The 19,060-nt window shown below is 44.7% G+C and overlaps 1 protein-coding gene across 1 annotated transcript in view; it reads left to right on the top strand.

Moving 5' to 3' along the window:
- The first annotated feature begins 446 nt into the window (after window positions 1–446).
- Window positions 447–19,060, top strand: part of USP10 (ubiquitin specific peptidase 10) — a 63,237-nt gene continuing 44,623 nt past the window's right edge. The window contains exon 1 of the mRNA XM_027513893.1: window positions 447–574. Within this exon, the coding sequence (XP_027369694.1) occupies window positions 554–574 (21 nt within the window). The 5' untranslated portion in view covers window positions 447–553. The remainder of the gene's footprint in view (window positions 575–19,060) is intronic.

Genomic DNA, 19,060 nt, shown 5'->3' with positions numbered 1-19,060 from the left:
GCTCAGTGTGTTTGTGGAATGAATGAAAAGTGAACAAATAAGAATGGGTGGATGCGACCTCCATAAACGCAACTGCTCTGAGATCTTCAGCTCGCACTTCGGAGACCCCGGCCCAAGGGTTCGGCGGACCGGGCCGACCTCAGGCCGCAGCTCCCGGCCCGGACTTCCCGAGTCCCGCCAAGCACCGCCCAGGTGGCCTCCGGGGTGGTGAGAAGCTCGGGCAGACCAGGCGCTCCGGCGTTATCACCTCCGTCCCCCGCGCTTTCCCTCCCGGCCCGGCAGCTCGGGTCTGCAGAGGGCGGGGCCGTATCCGCCTAGGGGCGCGGGCTCAGGGTCCACCCCAGGCCGGCTCCCGCCGCGCACGCCCACCTGTCGGCTGCGCATGCGCAGCGCAGGCCCGGCGCGCCCGGCCTCCCCACGCCCCGCGGCGCGCGGCCAGTGCGCAGGCGCGGCGGCCGATGCGAGTGTGTATGTGCGGGCGAGAAGATGGCGGCGGCGGGGGAAGCAGCGTGAGGAGCCGGACGAGCGCCGAGGCTCATTGAAACGGGCCGCCATGGCCCTCCGCAGCCCGCAGGTAGCCGCCAGCCGGCGCCCTCGGCGGGAAGGGATCCCAGGCCGCGGGCGGGCGGGCGCCGGGGCGGACGGGCGGGCGGGCGCACCCCGGCTCTGAACGAGCGTGTGGGAGTGGGGGAGGGCGCCGGGACACGCTCCCCGGGACTAGGCCCCGAGCCTCCCGCTGCCTCCGCGTCTCGGCCGCCCTCAGCCCGGCCAGGCCCGTGCCCGAGCCCGCCGGGCCCCACCTCGTGGGGGCGGCAGAGAGGGGGAGCCCGGGCCGGCCTGGAGAGGGTATGGGGGGGGGGTGCGAAGGGGTTAACCTCAGGGCTGGACCGCGGGGCGAGCCGGCGGTAAGGATGGGGCCCTGGCCGTCCCGGGAGGCGGCCGAGGGGCTTCGGGAGGCCCGGGAGCGGCAGAGCCTTCCACGCCCTCCGGTTGCCTCTCTGCCCGCAGCGAACCACCAAGATTTGGGGGTGCACCGTTTTCCCCGTGGCACTAAAGGTTGCTTTCGCAGTTTGATTGACCCCGTTGCGGGGGTTGGGGTGGAGTGGGGTGGGGTGGGGGTGAGTGAGATTGCTGGTTTTCTGGCTTTTAGATTCAAGTGACTGAGGAGCAGCTTAAGGTTACTGTTGCAAAGGGGACTCGAAATAACTCGCCAGGACTATACTTTTATTAATACCTGCCTTTGAGTGACATGCTTTGCATGAATCCGTTTCAGCCCGTCTGACACTATACTAACGCACACTGTCAGAGCGGTCTCTCAGGCTTAGGGGCCACTTAAGATAATCCCGTAGTGGAAAGAAAGAGGAACGAGCACGCTTTTAGGGAGATAGTTTAGAGTTGAACTCAGTGCTCCCTACTCTCCCAAATACAGTTGCTCTGTTTGAAAATCAGCATGTGGTCTTATTTGTCGAGCTTGCTGTGTAGACCACTGATTTGTCGACTTCCAGTCCCTGGAAGTTGTTGCACTTTTTTGTATCAACTCCGTGTGCTGTAGTATTAACTTTGTATTAAATATAGGGAAATGGAACGGAGTAGCTATTGGAAAACTGGTGGCCGGTAAATCATAACTCTCTCTAAGCAGTTGGTTTTTGTTGCCCTTTTGGGAATGGAGTAGGTTTTAATAACTTGTAATTAACGCGTGTCGCGGAATTTAAGACGCGATAATTAAAAAAAAAAAATGAGATCTTAACAGGAAGCTGCAATTTTGTTAAATTTTTGGCGCTTCAGTTTGCTCTACAACTTTCCGCCTTTAACTTTTTGTTCACTAGTACGTCTGCTTTTGAAAGTAACTCAGTAAAGTTCTATGCACAAAAAAAGGCTTAGTGGTTGAATAAGTTTTACGTGTGTAATTCAAAGATTTCTTAAGAAATTTAGTATTTGCCTTTTTCTCAACTTAAATATTAAGATAAATAGCTACAAAATAGGTACAGGGTTCATTGTGAACGAATGGGTCATAGTCTTAGTGATTTTGAAATGAAAGAAGCATGTTTAGGCATAATTCACTTCATTATCATAAGCACCCGTCGCAGGGCAAAATTGAAATGTTAATGAGCAGTGATAATATGTAAACGTGATTGTAATTTCGTTTGCTTTCCTTGTCCTAGTGTTTGTTTTATACAGCATTATTGCCTGCATGTTGTACATCTTTGGAAAATTAAGGTGGCAACAGTTAGCTGAACATAAATGTTAGCAACACTTTGGGCTTATTCTTTTAAAGTATGATTGAAATGCTTTTAAGTTCTAGCATAGAGAAGGTAGGAAAGGAAATGGTATGATTTCTCATACTTTTCGTAATTTTCTTTTTAGAAGAGTAGTAATGAAAACAGGTAATGAAATCATGTATGTGACAGGATTTAATGGTTGGATCCTGCATAAGTCAGGCTGAGCGTTTTAATAATTCAGTTTTATTCAGTTACCTCCTGTCCTAAGGGTACTGCCTTGGTCATTGCCATTCATACAAATACTGATGGAGCGATCACCCTGTGCTAAGCACGATGATGCATGTTACGTGTTTACTGTGGGGGTTAACAACCACAGATTAGCAGTCGGGGCTCTATTTCATTTTATTTTTTTCTTAGGTTTTTTTAAGGGTCCTATTTTAAAATTGGATTTTTAAGGTTACAGTTGATAAAAAGAAAAAAAATATTTATTTGACCCAAAATATAAAAAATATTATAATTTATATATATATATACATACACTTCATAAAAAAAAAGAAAGAAAAAAAAAATAAAACATTTATAGACTATATCCTATTTCCATAGTATTGATTGAACCCTTTTCCCTGGATTGACGTGAAACTGAAAAACTTGGAAACATTTCTAATGCGGATAGCTTTCAACACATTTTAACAAACCCAAATAATGAACTTTGACAATTGAGGTGAAAGTACATCTCTAATTAATATTTGTTGTCACGAGGGAACTGATGAAATGATTTGGGATAATTAATTTGAACTGACCAGTGCTGTCTTAAACTGGAAGAAGCGTTTGTGATCGTTGCAGCTGTTCTTAGTGAAATCTCTACAGTAACGCTTCTTACACCCTATTTGAATATCATGTGGCTGCTCCTGTCCTGGTCCTCTGCAGCGGGCTCACCTCAATCTTTTCCTTACCTAGGTTAAAATAATGTGGCCCCTTATTTTACACTGTGGGATTTCTTGGATCCAACTTTGAGCATATGGTAGAGTGTTACTGAAGCATTGAATATCTTTGTAACTGACAGCTGTGTTAGTAGTTCTCCAAAGAGAAGCATTTTTATTGGCATTTCATAGTGAGCAGCTGAAGTAAATAAAATTATTTGAAGTATAGGATATTTGGAGATACCAGTGTTCGTTTGTAGAGTGACAGCAAAATCTTGAAACAGGTCCTTGCACTAGATATGCTATTTAAAGTTTGAGTTGATGATCTCCTCCGTGGTTCCTGCAGACCAGCAGTGGAGGTGAGAGCCCCATCCAGGGCCTCCCCTCACGCTCTGGAGCCCATCTTGTGGGGACCAAGTGATGAAGTGATGGCAAGTAATAAGTGGACCCGCCTCACTCTAAATTCCTCTCCAGAGCAAAAGTTAGGACGTTTATTTCACATTTTTTTGAATGTAGAACTAACATGACTTGAATAGTGGGTCACATAGGAAAACTAAAGGAAGAAAAAAAATTCCGAAGCTTAATGATTATTTAATGTCAGGCCTAGTGGCACATTTACTTTGTGCTGTGCTCAGACTATAATATTCAAGTAATTGAGAAAAGTTGTATCATTTCAACCTGAAGTAGTTACATCAAGATTGTTTGTTTGTTTGTTTGTGCTTTTACAAATGTCAGACATGCAAGTGCTTGCTGTTAAGAGGTCTGGCTTTTCAAGTGGCACATTGAAGGTGGTTGCTGAGGACACTTCTTCCTGACAATACACTAAGTATGAAAACCAGTGGGAAGCGCTTGCTTTTGAATTTGTAGTTACGCTGTCACAGTTCTCTTTACTGCCACACAGGCAAGAATCACTGTGGCACAAAACAGATAAATCTGTTTGCAGTGGAATTTCCTGGCCTTGGGCCATGGGATTACTGTCATTTGTCACTTTAGTGCTACTTCAGCAGTGTAGATGTTCAATTCCAAAGACTTGCATGTGCTTGGACTGCAGTTTTCCTGTTTTTTGACGTGATCTCCCAATAGGTCTTTCTGTGATCTTTTCTGTCAGTGCAGGCTGGAGGAAGAACTGAGTGTAGGCAAAATAAAGATAGCCCTTGGGGTAGGTTTATAGTACTATTTGTTTCAAGGATCAGGCACTGTAGGATCTGTCGTAAGCCTCAAGGTGGAGTCTTCAGAGCGTAGACTTTGCATGAGTGGGCCACTTTCTGACTATTTGAAAGCTCCTCAGTCGTGACCCCATTTTCAGCAGAGGACCCGAGAAACCAATAGCTCCATGCTGCTCCCTGTCTGGAAAGACCCTGTGCTCGGGTTGCCCTCTCCCGGGAGTAGGCTTGCTGAGGTGTAGAGGTGGAAGTGTGGTTTGGGGTGGGCAGGACACAGCCAGTCTTCCTGGACATGCCCTCTCTGGCTGCCTTGAGAGCTGAGAGATGACGAGGTGCTCGGACCACGTGCTAGCCCAGGGCTGCTCCTCTGCTCTCCCTCTTCAGGCCTCTCCCTCCTGGGCTTTGTCTGCAGCTTTTTTTGGTTGTCATTCTTCAGGTCAGTTCTCACTTTATTTTTCTGATTATCAGCTCAAGGACCATCTCACCATCTCATAAGCCTACACTCTCTGGTTTAATTTAAGAGTCTCACAAGTAGTGCATTGAAAATGAAAATACCTCCTAGTAGAAAGACTGGTGCCCCACTCTTGTGCCTTTGGTATCCAAGTTTTACACCTAGCTGCCTGCCTTTCTCTCTCTGATGGTAGTACAGTTTTGTTTCCCCACTTGTACTTGTTTTATGGAGAAATGCTGCTTTTTATCTGTGTGTATTACATGCACACAGTTGGCATACCAGTGCTCTTTTCTAGCAAAGTAGTCTTTAAAGTGTCAAAAGATCAGCGTGATAGCTGCAAACTTATATTGTCATTGGAGCTACTGTGGAAAAAAAATTAAATGTAACTTGAATAATATTAGAGATTTCAAGCATGCCTTGCTGTAAGACACTGAATGTAGGGAAAAAAAAACCTTGCATTTAAGACTGAACAAAATAGAGGGCTTCATGTTACAGACCTGTTATTGTGGATGAGCTGGCTGGGGAGGGAAGGGAGGAGTCCCATGAATAGCCCCCTCACCCCCCCATCCTCACCCCTCTCCCGAGCTGTAGTTCCATGAGAGCCATTGGATGCACTGGAAGTGGTGGGGATGGTTTTTTGGACCATTTTCTTAATTTACTTTCCTCACTGTTCAGGAAAATAGACGTTTATCATTATTGTGAGTACAAGTCAAAAGTATTCTTTGTTTTAAAATATGTTGACTAAAGCTAGATCTCTGTATAAATTGTCTGCTGCAAGCCATGGGCCTTGTGAACTACATCCAGAACCACCCAAGAACATTTAATACATGGCTGTGTGTGGAGAGTTTTGATTCGGCTTCTGGAGAAGGAAATGGCAGCCCACTCCAGAGTTCTTGCCTGGAGAATCCCAGGGACGGTGGAGCCTGGTAGGCTGCCGTCTATGGGGTCGCACAGAGTCAGACACGATTGAAGTGACTTAGCAGCAGCAGCAGCTGGGCTATGAGTTAGTCTACATTGTTTAATTATTCTCACATAAAGATAGTATCCTTTTCTCTGGATATAAGTGATGCATTTTAAATTTTATTACACTCATTTAAATTTAGTTAGGGCCAACTTGTGAATTTATTTGGTATTCTGGTAACCGTCAAGAGCATTTCTAGTTTTCCTCCTCTTATGTGTCTCTCCTATTTTAGACAGTTTATAACTCCAGAGGAGTGAAGCAATGCCTCTTGAGAGACTTTCATCATTAAAGTATGTACTCTCTATTTTTTCCTGAAAATATCAGTCTTTTTACTTTTAACAGCACTTGGGAGGATATAAAAGAGAATTTGAAAATGACGTTTAATTCTTGAGTTTTTGGAGATTCTTGCCTGATGTTGTAGAAAACTTCTGTCTCTTAATATTTAAATGGTAATTCTCCTTGGATGGTTACCAAGATGTGTGTGTTTATTTGAGACCTGGAGAGTAGGCCTTTGGGGTAGATCTGGTGATTGGACAAGGAGGAGCATATTTATTATGAAATGAAACATTACAGCGATCAGCATGTGGAGTGGTTGTGTAGTTTATAAACTGCATGGTTTGTGAAGTGCTGTGGCTGGCATGATCCTTAAGCAACCCTGTAATGTATTCCTATTACACCATTTTACAGATGGGTAAAGTGAGACTCAGGAGGTTGTGATTGAAGTCACGTGGCCGTGAAAGGCGCTATCGGGGACTTAAGAGCAGGTTTTGGACTTCTAGCCTCTGTCGTTTATACTTGGCCAGACTGATAAAGGCCTGCCGTTTCACAGTGCAATTTCCATATGATAGTTCTCAGAGAAGGTTTATGGAATGACCGAATGAATGAAATAAAGGTTTACATGTTTAAGTAATTATTTAGAGCTGGAAAAGGAAATGGCAACCCACTCCAGTATTCTTGCTTGGAAAACCCCGTGGACAGAAGAGCCTGGCAACCTACAGTCCACGGGGTCGCAAAGAGTTGGGCACAACTTAGCAACTAAACAGCAACAACCAGTCTGTTACTAATTATTAATTGCTAGATTCTGTGTAGAGTGCATTTTGGTAAATCTTGTTCATTGATTTTAAAATACAAAATAAAGACTTGAATTTCTTTTTTTTTTTTTTAAGACTTGAGTTTCTGAAACAGACACATTTAAAGTAAAAAGTCACTGCCCCCTCCCTGATCTTGGTCCCATTGGTCTGTCTGGTGTGCCTTTCCTATTCTGACACTGTTTTTGTTCCCTTGTCTCATAATGCAGTCTTCTAACCAGATGGTTGGGCTTCCCTTGTGGCTCAGCTGGTAAAGAATCCACCTGCACTGCGGGAGACCTGGGTTTGACCCCTAGGTTGGGAAGGTCCCCTGGAGAAGGAACAGCTGCCCACTCCAGGATTCTGGCCTGGAGAAGTCCATGGACTGGATATGGGTAGCCCATGAGGTCTCAAAGAGTCGGACCCTGAGCGACACCGAGTGACTTTCGCATGCACGCAACTGTATAGTCAGTGGGCTGGACTTTTTGGAGCACCTCTTGTTTCTAAAATTATTGAAGCTGTGTATTCAGGTAGAATAGACTTTTTCTTATTTTTATTGGCTTTTGCCAGGGGATGGAGCAGATGTTCTGGAGGTTAAAGTGGTTCTCTGTGACCCAGTATACTGAGAACTGTGGAAGTGCTGTAGAAATCTATGACTACTAAAATGCCTGAACAAATTTTTTTTTTAAGAAATGGTATTTTGAACACATTCAACCCCATAATTATAGCAGTCATGGTGTCCAATTTCTATATTGTAAAAAAAAAAGGTCTGATTCAGATTCACATTCTAATCTGTTGGTCAACTCTGCATTAGAGAAGACCCCTGAGAGGACAAACCTTTGGTTAGTTTGAGAGGTTAGTAGGTCATCAGCCTTGGTGACTAGTGGGGAATTGGGTAATGAACCTGGACTTTCTCCTGTCTTATCCAAAATCAGACTTTCCTCACTTCCCCACTTTGTTTCTTTCTTTCTTTCTTTTTCGCCACACTGCGATCTTAGTTCCCTGACCAGGGAGTAAACCTGTGTCCCCTGCAGTGACCTATGGAGTCCTAACCACTGGACCACCAGGAAATTCTCTAAAAGATGAAAATCTTTAATTCATTAGTTATTTGGAGGCAGAGTGGGAGATACATTTTGCTTAGTAACATTAAGAAAATAATTAGTGGTAAATTAAAACATGAAGTATTTTTATGTTAAAAAACTTAAAACTACATATTAATTTGATCAAAAAGCAAGTTAGACTGTGAAATATTTGAAAAAGATTGAGAAAGATTTTTTCATAAAATATCTGTCAATAAGGTGATTCATGTTTGGTCTGTCCCCTTTGTATTTATTGAAATACTGCAGTGGCAAGAAAAGAAAAACAAATCCTAAAGAACTGGCCCACTCCTCATGTCTGCTTCCTCTCCCCAGAAATCATATTCCACCACTTCTAATGCAAAGTCAGGTCTTCCAAGGGTAGTATTCTGTGTCTTTGGAATTAATTTGTAATATACCAGGCACTTTTATTCAGAACTACATATAAAGGACTTTATATCTTTTGTGATTGCTCAAACAAAGAATTTTGGTGGCCAGGCGTTAGCAGGATAGAGCTGAAAAGAGATCTGTGCTTTGGGAGTTGACAGCATAGTAGGAGAGGGAAACAGGCTAATTGGTGAATCCCCTTTTTAGGGTGGTAATTCCTGTAACAGAAGTGTGAACAATATAGTCAGAAACTTTCATTCATTCGTTCAGCAAGTCATTGAGTGGCTGCTGTGTACCATGCACTGAGGATGGAGTGATAAGCAGAGATGGGCATTGTCCGTCTTACCAGGGAGCTTACTGTGGAGAGAGACACCCACACTAATCAGATAGTCGCAGGAATGCAGAGGGCCATTCCACACTGAAGACCGAGTCTGGAGGAAGGGCAGGGGAGGCAGGAGACCGGCTCCCAGAAGCAGGGCCTGGGTGATAACCCAGTCTGAGATGGCTCTGTGGCTGCAGGGCCTGGGGAGCCCCTGAGAACTCAGAACTGGGTGCCAAGGCGGTGGCGGTGGTGAGGCGGCCAGTCTTACCCCGGCGAGAGCGTGGAAGAGGGTGACGCATTCATGCTGCCTGCCCTGCAGAACCATCCTGCAGGCTCATGGTGGCCACAAACTTGAGCTTGGGGAGGGTGCGGAGGAGGTGGGGGGAGTGGCAGTGCTATGTGGGTTGGAAAGGGGAGCGTCAGGGGAAGCTGAGAAGAAGCGTCAGGAGAAGCCAGTCGACTCTCCTAGAAAGGCGACATTTGGGCAGAGAAGCTCAGGGATGGGGTTTTGTGGGGAGCACATGCAGAAGAGCAGAGTGTTTAGGCCTGCGGCCTGTTTGGGAGACAGACCTGTGCTCGGTGGGTGACTGCCTGGTGTGTAGGGTGGGATGCTGGGACGGTGTGGGGGGGTTGGGGGACAAAGGACTTTGGTAGTTCAGCCTTGGTGGTGGTGGGTGTCTGAAAGCACAGGCTCTGTGAGGGTTGCTGGCGGAGGTGGTTGTTCTAGGCCCGGTTGGGGTCCTCCCCAGGGTGGCAAAGGTGTCCTCTGCTGGCTCTCCTCTAGATCTCAGAATGTTTTTTCTGCTCACTTCAGCACCTTAAACCCTAAAACTTTGAGCAGGGAAAATGTAGGATGTTTGGGAATATCTGAGGCAGATTAGTGCAAGGCAAATAGCCCTTGAGTGTCCTCAGTGATAATTGGATAGAGTTGTTAGGGAAGTCATATGGGGACATCAGTTAGTTCAGTTCAGTTGCTCAGTCGTGTCCGACTCTTTGCGACCCCAAGGACTGCAGCACCCCAGGCTTTCCTGTTCATCACCACCTCCCAGAGCTTGCTCAGACTCATGTCCATCGAGTCGGTGATGCCATCCAACCATCTCATTCTCTGTCATCCTCTTCTCCTCCTGCCTTCAATCTTTCCCAGCATCAGAGTCTTTTCCAGTGAGTCCGTTCTTTGCATCAGGTGACCAAAGTATTGGGGTTTCAGCTTCAGCATCAGCCCTTCCAATGAATTTTCAGGACTGATTTCCTTTAGAATGGACTGGTTGGATCTCCTTGCAGTCCAACGGACTCTCAAGAGTCTTCTCCAACACCACCGTTCAAAAGCATCAATTCTTCGGCCCTCAGCTTTCTTTATAGTGCAACTCTCACATCCATACATGACTACTGGAAAAACCAAAGCTTTGACTAGACGGACCTTTGTTGGCAAAATAATGTCTCTGCTTTTTAATATGCTATCTAGGTTGGTCATAGCTTTTCTTCCAAGGAGCAAGCGTCTTTTAATTTCATGGCTGCAGTCACCATCTGCAGTGATTTTGGAACCCAAGAAAATAATGTCTCTCACTGTTTCCATTGTTTTTCCATCTGTTTGCCATGGAGTGATGGGACTGGATGCCATGGTCTTAGTTTTTTGAATGTTGAGTTTTAAGCCAACTTTTTCACTCTTTTCTTTCACCTTCATCAAGAGGCTCTTTAGTTTCTCTTCACTTTCTGCCCATATTCTCTTTAATTTTTTTGGGAGGGGGGCAACTTTAAAAACCAGCATTTATTCCTTGATTGTAAAGAAAATATATCACCCATATATCATGACTCTGAGATGACTTCTGTTAATATTTTTAAATGCTTCCCTTTAAATTTTAGACATTTGGGCTCATTTTACACAATGTGCTGTGCTGTGCTTTGCTTAGTCACTCAGTTGTGTCCGACTCTTTGTGACCCCATGGACTACACAGTCCATGGAATTCTCCAGGCCAGGATTCTTTACCAACTGAGCCACAAGGGAAGCCCAAGAATGCTGGAGTCGGTAGCCTATCCCTTCTCCAGCGGATCTTCCCCACCCAGGAATCAAACCAGGGTCTCCTGCATTGCATGCGGATCTTTACCAGCTGATCTATCAGGGAAGGCCCATTTTATATAGTAGTATTTCTAGTAGTATTTCTTAAGTCATGATCCTTGGTCGTGGTCTTCTCAGTTGAACCACCTGGCATCCTGGTGGCCATCCAGACCCACTGACTAGGGACCCCTGATTAGGCCCCCAGCTGTGTCCCCTCAGCCCCCAGGGCCTCAGCCTGACACAGGTGTCAGAGCCTCTGCATGCTTTTGTTTGCCGCCTTTCCCCTTAAGCTGCAGAGCCCTTTCCCATGAATAGAATTAACTGAGTAATATTTTGGACATTTAAAAACATTTTCAGTCTAGGTTAGGTATGAACAACAACAAAAGACGCCAGTTTGTGGCCCTCTGCAAGATAATGTTAGTAATTTTAGTCCTGAATCGAGTGACTTGTGGAAACAGAACCGACTGAGGAGCCTGACACGTTGCCACTTTGAAGACGTGCCACCCTGGGTCTTGAGCCTGAGAGTTCAGTTTTGTTGGAAGTTCAGTAGCTAAACTGATGGACAAATTCCTCTCCACAAACATTTATCCAACTCTTGCTCTAAATTGTATTATATTCCCCAAAGCCATTAGAAACTGCTGGGTGCCATGTGGTGAGATAGGACTCTCAGTGTGGGGGCAGCTCGGGCTTCGCCCCAACTCCGTTTAACTATGACTGTCTGCCGTCTTTGAGAATTGGGGCATAGCATTAAGCCAATTTGCCATTGGAAATTCTTGCAGCCTTTTTTTGTTGTTGTTGCTGGTCATGGATTTGTCAGCTTTGAAGTTCTTGTCTCCAGTTTTTCACAAATTGGTGCTAAAGTAACACTCTTGGTTCCATCTTGGTTCTTACTGAATTCTTGGCTTTTCCATGCCACACTACACAGTGTGAGTTAAGTGCCAGGAGCACAAACTTTCTTTTCCATGTGTGACTGGAGTTCTATTCCATGAAAATGAGATAAGAGATTGCTTTGAAAAAAAAAAATCTTGAGCAGTCTCTTTAGTTTTGGCTGGAAGCTTCTCTGGCTGTAACTTGAACTTCACTCACAATGACTCTGTAGCAATATCCTAGCCATGACTGGTCTTGGACACAGAGTTGCCACAGCTCAGTTTGGAAAGACTTGGCCTCTCACCCCCTGACACATGTTGAACAAATGAGTTTCTTTTCTTTTTAAAATGGACAGAAGGTAAAATATGTTGCCATTTTGTTTCTTTGCCATTGATTTCTTTTTGGTTGAAAGCATAGATCTGAGTTAGCTTCCTCCCTTCCCTGTGAAGAAGGGAAGGACTCCCAAGCCTGTCCTGCACAGGAGCCTGGAGGGCCCTGTGGACTTTGGTGCTGGGGATGCCTTGTTCTTCCTCCCAGTCAGTCAGCTCTTCCTGGAGGCCTGCAGGCTGCTGGCCCCGGATGGGCAGAGTGCCCGAGCGGTGGAAGGAACGCATGGCCCTGCCTGGCGGAGGAGGGCACAGCACACAGATGTTGTCTGGCAGAACATACTTCTAGTCCTGGGAGTGAAGGTCAGGACCACAGGGTGCAGGAACCACAAGGCACAGATTTGCCCTCCCTAGACATACCTTTATAGTAAGAGAGCTGCTGCGAAAGAGGTGGGCTGCTCCTGAGGTTTTCAGATGGATTGCAGTTCTTGCGTTAAGAATTCAGGTGACCTCTAGGCTTTCTTGAAGGGTTTCGTGACTCTCCTTATTCGTGTTGTATAGTTTGTTGAATCCAGGCGACTCATCTGTATATCAGCTAATCTGTTTTGTTTCATTCTTTGGGCTGTTTCTCAACAGGTTTAGCTGAGATCAGAGGACCGTTACTGATGCAATAAATACCTTCATGGTAGCCTTCCCCGTAGTGGTCCAGAGCATTGATCCTTGGTTGACTTGGTCTGAGCAAATGCCTTTATCTCCAAATTCCAGAGCCACAGAGCTGTCTACCTTCCCAGGTGGAGAGCCTGAGTATGTCATTGGTGAGTGTGGAAAGAGAGCTTTTCCATTGACTTACTGGCTCAGTTATGTTTTGTGTTTCCTACCTTTGTCATCTTAGATATCTCAGCCAGTGTCATCGTTCGCCCACTGGTTATCCCCCCCCCCCCCCCCCCCACTGGTTATTTTTTTAACTCAGCTGTGTGCCAACAAAAATGAGCACAGATAAGTTGTCTCTGCTGCAGCACGCTACCCCCTCTGTCCACGCGCTTGCTCCCTGGCCCCAGGCCACTTGGAGTGGGTGAGTCTTCTCAGGCAGGCCTGCCTCCGTGCCCTCTTTATTTATTTTAGTTTTTCAAAGTGGACAGCTTGGTTTATTTTGCATTTTTCCTAGGACCAGACCTTATAGATGGCATTGTTGTTGTTTACTTGCTAAGTTGTGTCTGACTCTTTTGTGACCCCTGGACTGATGGGCTACAAATGGTAATATTTTCAAGTTATTGCCTCTTTTGTATTGTGTATTATTTTTCATTTGGCAGGATCATAATTGAAACTGAGAGTATGCTCTAAAATACCATACTTTGAAGTAATCTTAAAGTTGTTGTTCATTCACTAAATCATGTTCGACTTTTTTCCGACCCCATGGACTGAATGAAGCACACCAGGCTCCCCCTGTCTTTCACTGTCTCCAGGAGTTGGCTAGAATTCATGTCCACTGAGTCAGTGAAGTTAAAATTGTTTTATGTCTGGCAATAGCAGATGACGTTCCACCATTTACTTCTGTTTATGTTCAGGGAAAAAGACTTTCTGACCTAATTGGAGATTTCCAGCTCTAATGCCTCTGTGAGTTAAGCTTCAGCTAATATAGTGAAAGAATGAAATGTTAGCTTCATTTTTGCATTTCTTTTCTGCCCTTTTAAAAATCGCAGCCTGCTGCACCCCCGCCACCTTCTTGCCTTGCTTTCTCTTCAGAGCACTTAACACCTGATCCCCTTCATCTGATATCCTAGCAGCTATTTGGTTCATTTTCTCTCTCCCTTTACTAGAGTGGAAGATGAGTGAGGGGAAGGCGTTCTCTTGTTCACTGTTACATTCCCTGAGCCTGGAATGTAATAAGTGCGCAAAATATTGATGAATAATTTATGAAAGACATAACACAGTCTATACATTTAGGTAATCCCTGGTTGACTGTGGGAATGAGGCTAATCACCTGTTAAAATCCAGAATAACTCAGGTTTGTTAAGAAAGTAATTTGCAAAGAGGAGACTCGAACTGAGTTCTGCAGTGTGAGAAGTCAGCTGGGCCAGCTATGTTAGCTGCTGCTTGTAGCTGCACAGGAAGATACCTAAAGTGTTCTCACCCTGTGTAGGAGCAGGCGACTCAGCAGGTGACTAGGCATAGGAAACAATTGGGGCAGGTTCTGAGATGTGCAGTGTGTTGAACTCTGCAGTGCACATGGCAGGTTCTGCAGGGGGAATTCAGGAGTGAAGGAGGTGGGTAACGAGTGGCCTTGAGAATGAATGGGATTTGGGCACATAGAGAGAAAGGAGGAGGGCATTTGATGTGGGCCGGTGCCCCCAGCTTGGGTGGTAAACGGTCACCCAGCCTGAGAGAGGAGTTGGGAGCCCTGCAGTAGTGTCCAGGATACAAGGCTCAGCTTGCTGTAAGGAGGACCCTGGGATGCTGTGCTGCATCCCCTGCTTCTCAGGCTGACGCTACGTTAAAAGTCAATGGGGGGTCCTGTTAATGGCATGTTTGGCTTCTGTAGGTCTGGGCTGGGGTCTGAGAGCAGCATAAACTCCCAGGTGTGTCTGCTGCTGGGCTGGGACCCACACTGAGTAGCAGGGTCGTATAGGACACAGGGAGCGTGAGAGTGTCTGCAAGTCCTGGAATCGTGTGCCGAAATGTGTGCGTGTGCATCCTTGAGGTGGTGGGCCTTGTTTGCTTACATCTCCTCCTCACCACCGCCAAAAAGGCTAGGGGAATCACTGTCTCATAGAAGTAATGTGCCGATTAAACAGGGTCCTAGCTCCCTGACTGGCATCACTTAATTGGGATGCTTCTTTTAATTCATGCAGTTGCTGCTGTTTTTACCAAATGAAATCTTTTGAGCATTTTGATGTTTTGATGAGATTGTCCCAGGAACTGGGTTATGTATATATAATTCAAGATAATCTTCCAAGTTTCTCATCCAAGAGTTTGGAAAAACAATGAAGTTTGCTATTAGCATAAGTGCAAAACCTGGTTTTGAGGAAATAGTGGGCCTTTTGATTTTAAGGTTAAGTCAGAAAATAACAGTGAATGAATCTAGGGGTTGGCAGCTTGAAATATGGAATGGAGTATAACTGAGCAGTCCAAGTTGAAAGTGTGAGTTCAGAATTCATCTGCCTAGTTGAAGCTGTGAGAGTAGGTGGAAGAATGAGTGGGAAGAATGCTTAATGGGAGAATGAATATCCAGGTGTCAGCCCAGAGGAGAGAGAATGGTTAAGAGCCAGAACCAAGTCCTGAAGAAGGTAGAGTGCCCTCCAGTAAAGATTATTATGAAAAGTGTGTGTGAGTGAGATCTTATTATTAATCAAGTGCTTGATAGGTTGATGAGCTTAAGGATGTAAACTGATTTGGTTTGAATTGGGTTATTTTTGGAAAACCAGAATGTTGGAGGCGAAAGATTTCATTGAGTCAAAAGAGCAATGGAAAATGAGTTCCGTTACAAAGCAGTGTCTCTGTGGAAAAGACATTTCTGAAAAGTTGCATTGGAGTGGAATGTTTCTATCAAATTATTTCTAGTTTAGTTGTGTTATAGTTTTTCTTCTGATTGTTGGGCTTTAACTTGTTAATGACCAATAAACCCTTTAAAAGCACTAAAAGAGTTCCCATTTTACAAACATCTGCTTTGTAGAAAGAAAAAAGCGCCTTCTCTGGATGTGCATCGAGCAGTAGGTGCTCTGAGGCCGTGAACAGTCGCCTCAGATTGTCTCGTGGTTTCTCGCGTGTGGTTTAGAGCCCTCACCGAGTATGGGAGCAGTTGTGCTGCCCCCGCCCCAGTTGTCTGCTTAGTTTCTTCCACTCCTGCATCGCTGGGTCCTGGCAGTGCCCCTGTGTTCAGTGATTCTCAACCCTGACTGCACATCAGATTCACACAGGAAGCATTTGAAATGCTAAGTGAAGCCTTGCTTCCCACCGTGGAAGCCCAGAATTGTGGCCTGAGGATGCTCAATTGGTCCTCAGGTGTTAGTCAGGGCTGAGAAGCACTGCCTGATGCCTTTGTCCTGTACAGCTGACCCTGTTCCCTGGCTTGGTGACCTTCACCTTTGTAGGAAAACAGTATTGTGAGCTGACTGGGGTAAAATTTCTTTTCCAGATTTCTGAGCTCCATATGTTTACCATACAAGAGACTTTCTGAAGTCTTGAGTTTTATTTTTCTAATAAAATACTTTTAATCGTAACAGAATCTACATATGTAATTCAAGAATGGAGTTCAATCTATTGTTTTGGCTGGTCAGGTGAACTATACCTCCATAATTAGAATCTTAGGAGGCTGTTTTTCAGCAGGTCGTTAGGTGATGGTTAAATTGAGAAGGTAAACAGTGGACCAACTCTTCTAACTTTGGTCTTCATTAGCAACCAAAGCAATTCATGAAAGGGAACATTCTATATTCTTTCTCCTTAAAATTGGAAGGAGAGGGGTGTGTGTACCAGCTAAGATGAGTCCTGTTTCTTACACACCTCTCTGTTTTTCAGGGTGTTTGACGAGACCATTGGCAGTGACCAACAGAGGAAAATATGTAGTCACACCTCTTTTGTTCCAAAATGTCTTTTAACATGGAGCTCTGATTAAGTGATGCACTTTCCTTTCTGGCAGGTGGCCTTCAGTAGTCAAGCTTTTGTTGGTTTGATTCCAGCATATTTCATTAAGTGAAAAATCCTGTAGAACAGATGGATTTACAAGTTTCTGCTCATGTAGCATTTTGTTTAATGCAGCCCTAGTTTTGATTCAGCATTGTTGGCACTGATTGTCTCTGTGTAGTGTAGGGTTTGGGTATGTCAGGGGATCTAGGCAGTTGTAAAGGCCAAGCCAGGCATGAACAGTCTGAGGTTGGAGGCTTAGAGAGGCTGGTTACAGTGATAACAGGCAGCGGAATACAGATGCGTGCACTGTAGTTTAGGTCGTGTTGTGTACCACTAGTTAGGGTCTCTGAGCTATGGAACATGAAATCTTAAAGAGCCCTTGTGTGTGAGTATTTATAGAGTGCTTAAGAATTCTGCTCGTGTAAAAGAAAAATGAGTATCGTGGTCCTTGATCTTAAAGAGCTGTTTTTATAAAACAACTGCCTCATCGATTTATTGATAGATGTGTGTCTAGTTAAAAATGTCAACCATATTGAGGTATAATTTAGTACAATAAATGTGCCAATTTTAAGCTAGCGCTTTGAGTTTTGACAAATGTATATAGGAGGGTAACTGCCCCCACAATCAGGATAGAGAACATTTTCATTGCCTGTAAGTTTCCCTTATGACCCTTCACCATGAATCCTCATCCCTCTCACAGGCAATGACTGAGCTGCTTTTTCTGTCACTATTATAGGCTGAGTTCCCGTTTGCTAGAATTTTCGTTATGTTTTATAGAGTGCTCTGTGTGTTGCCTCCTCTCACTTAGCATAGCATTTTTGGCATTTGCCTATGTGGTGTAGGAATCCTTCCTTTTCAGTGCTGGGTAATAGTCCATTGTAGGGATGGGCCACAGGTTCTCTCTTCACCTCTTGATGGGCATTTGTTGTTCCAGCATTTGGCTGTTATGAATGAAGCTGTTGACCACATTCACGTGCAGGTCTTTGTGTGAACATACATTTTCATTTCTCATGGATAAAATACCTAGAAGTAGAATTTTTCTGTGTCATATGGTGGATGTATGTTTGATTTTTGTAAGAGGCTGCTAAGTTTTTAGAAAGCGGCGGTCACCTTTCACCTCTGCAGCAGCAGTGCCTGTCCCCCTTCTGTGTCCTCACCCACACTTGACAGCATTCCCAGGAACACGAGCCACATCTGTGACAGAAAAGTGAAAACTCCTGCCTGCAAGCAGGGAGTTCTTAAGGAAATAGGCTTTAGTAAAGAAGTTTAAGTAGAAGAGAGTGCGGGCAAGAAAAACTGGGCAAATGCCTCCAACATGCTAGACACAGGGGACTTATATGGTGGTCAGCGATGTTGTGGGGGGAGAAAAAAATGTACTTTTACTAGGTTGATCTGACCTGATGCACATCCATGGTTTGTTTTGCCAGTGCCTCCCATTTTTCCCCTTTAAGGTGTAACATTTTGGAAGTTGATTTTTCTCCAGTTTGGGAGACCATGTGATTATTGTGAATGATTTTCCTTTAGGTCAGAATAGGTATTCTCTTATTAAAGTTTTCAATAAAGCTTTAATTCACTTTTCTTGATTATGGTTAAATGTTATACTTAAAAATTGCATGTTATATCTTGACTATGTTAAGAGTTTATATTTAGAAATGAAAATTGTGCCCCTGCTCGCCCACTTCTGCTGATAGTAAAAACGGGAGCATAAGAAACAATGAGAGCGGTTGAGTTTGAGTTCTTCAGCCTGCCGACTCTGGAGTTGGAACTGTTGCTGTAGAGAGGGCGTCGGTCCTCAGCCCTGGAACTTGTATAGGTTGTGGGCTTTGCTTTTCTTCCTCCTCTTCCTGAACTCATTTGTTGAGCAGAGCTCTTGAGCACCTGCTGTATGCCAAGTACTGATCCAGGCAGTGGAAAAAATGAGTTGACTTGGTGTCTGTTCCTTTTCAAAGAACAACTTTATGGAGGTATGATATACATGCAGTGAATTTAATTCATTTAGTGTATATAGTCTGATGAATTTTGACAGAAATGGTTCTTTTTCATTGGTGTTGCACTTTCCCCTTCCCATCCCTTCCCTTTCCTTCCTAGATTAGCACCAAGGTGATCGAAATGAAAACAGGTGGAATTTTGAACTTTTTTCTACTAGGGGTATCCCAGATAACAAGTACCAAATTGACTGCCTAATTTATCAGCTCTTTTCCATGTGATAAGTCTATATAGCAAGTTATTGTATAATGAGGGCTGTTTAGTAACAGTTTAGAGCAAAGCAAGTTAAAATTTAACTGACATTGTGTAATGTACAATACGCCTGGAAAGTTGGTAAAAGTGGATTTGTGTTAACTGAATCATGTTTTCTGATTTGGAGAGTGCAGTCTGTGGAAACAAGTTTCAGCTTAGACTCCCCATGAAAGCACTTAAATAAATCCAGTCTATTAGAAATCTTGGAAAAGTGAAAAGATAACTTTTTAAAAGTTACTATTTTTTTGCCATGCCATGTGGGATCTTAGTTTTTGGCCACACCGTGCAGCACTTGAGATCTAGTTCCCTGACTCGGGATCAACCCCATGCCTCCTGCATTGGGAGTGAGGAGTCCTGACCACTGGACTACCAGGGAAATTGTTGAGAGGG

The sequence above is a fragment of the Bos indicus x Bos taurus genome, chromosome 18, assembly GCF_003369695.1.
Source record: "Bos indicus x Bos taurus breed Angus x Brahman F1 hybrid chromosome 18, Bos_hybrid_MaternalHap_v2.0, whole genome shotgun sequence".
Lineage (NCBI taxonomy): Eukaryota > Metazoa > Chordata > Mammalia > Artiodactyla > Bovidae > Bos > Bos indicus x Bos taurus.
Note: the sequence above shows the minus strand (reverse complement) of the source record. Positions and strands in the feature narration are given on the sequence as shown.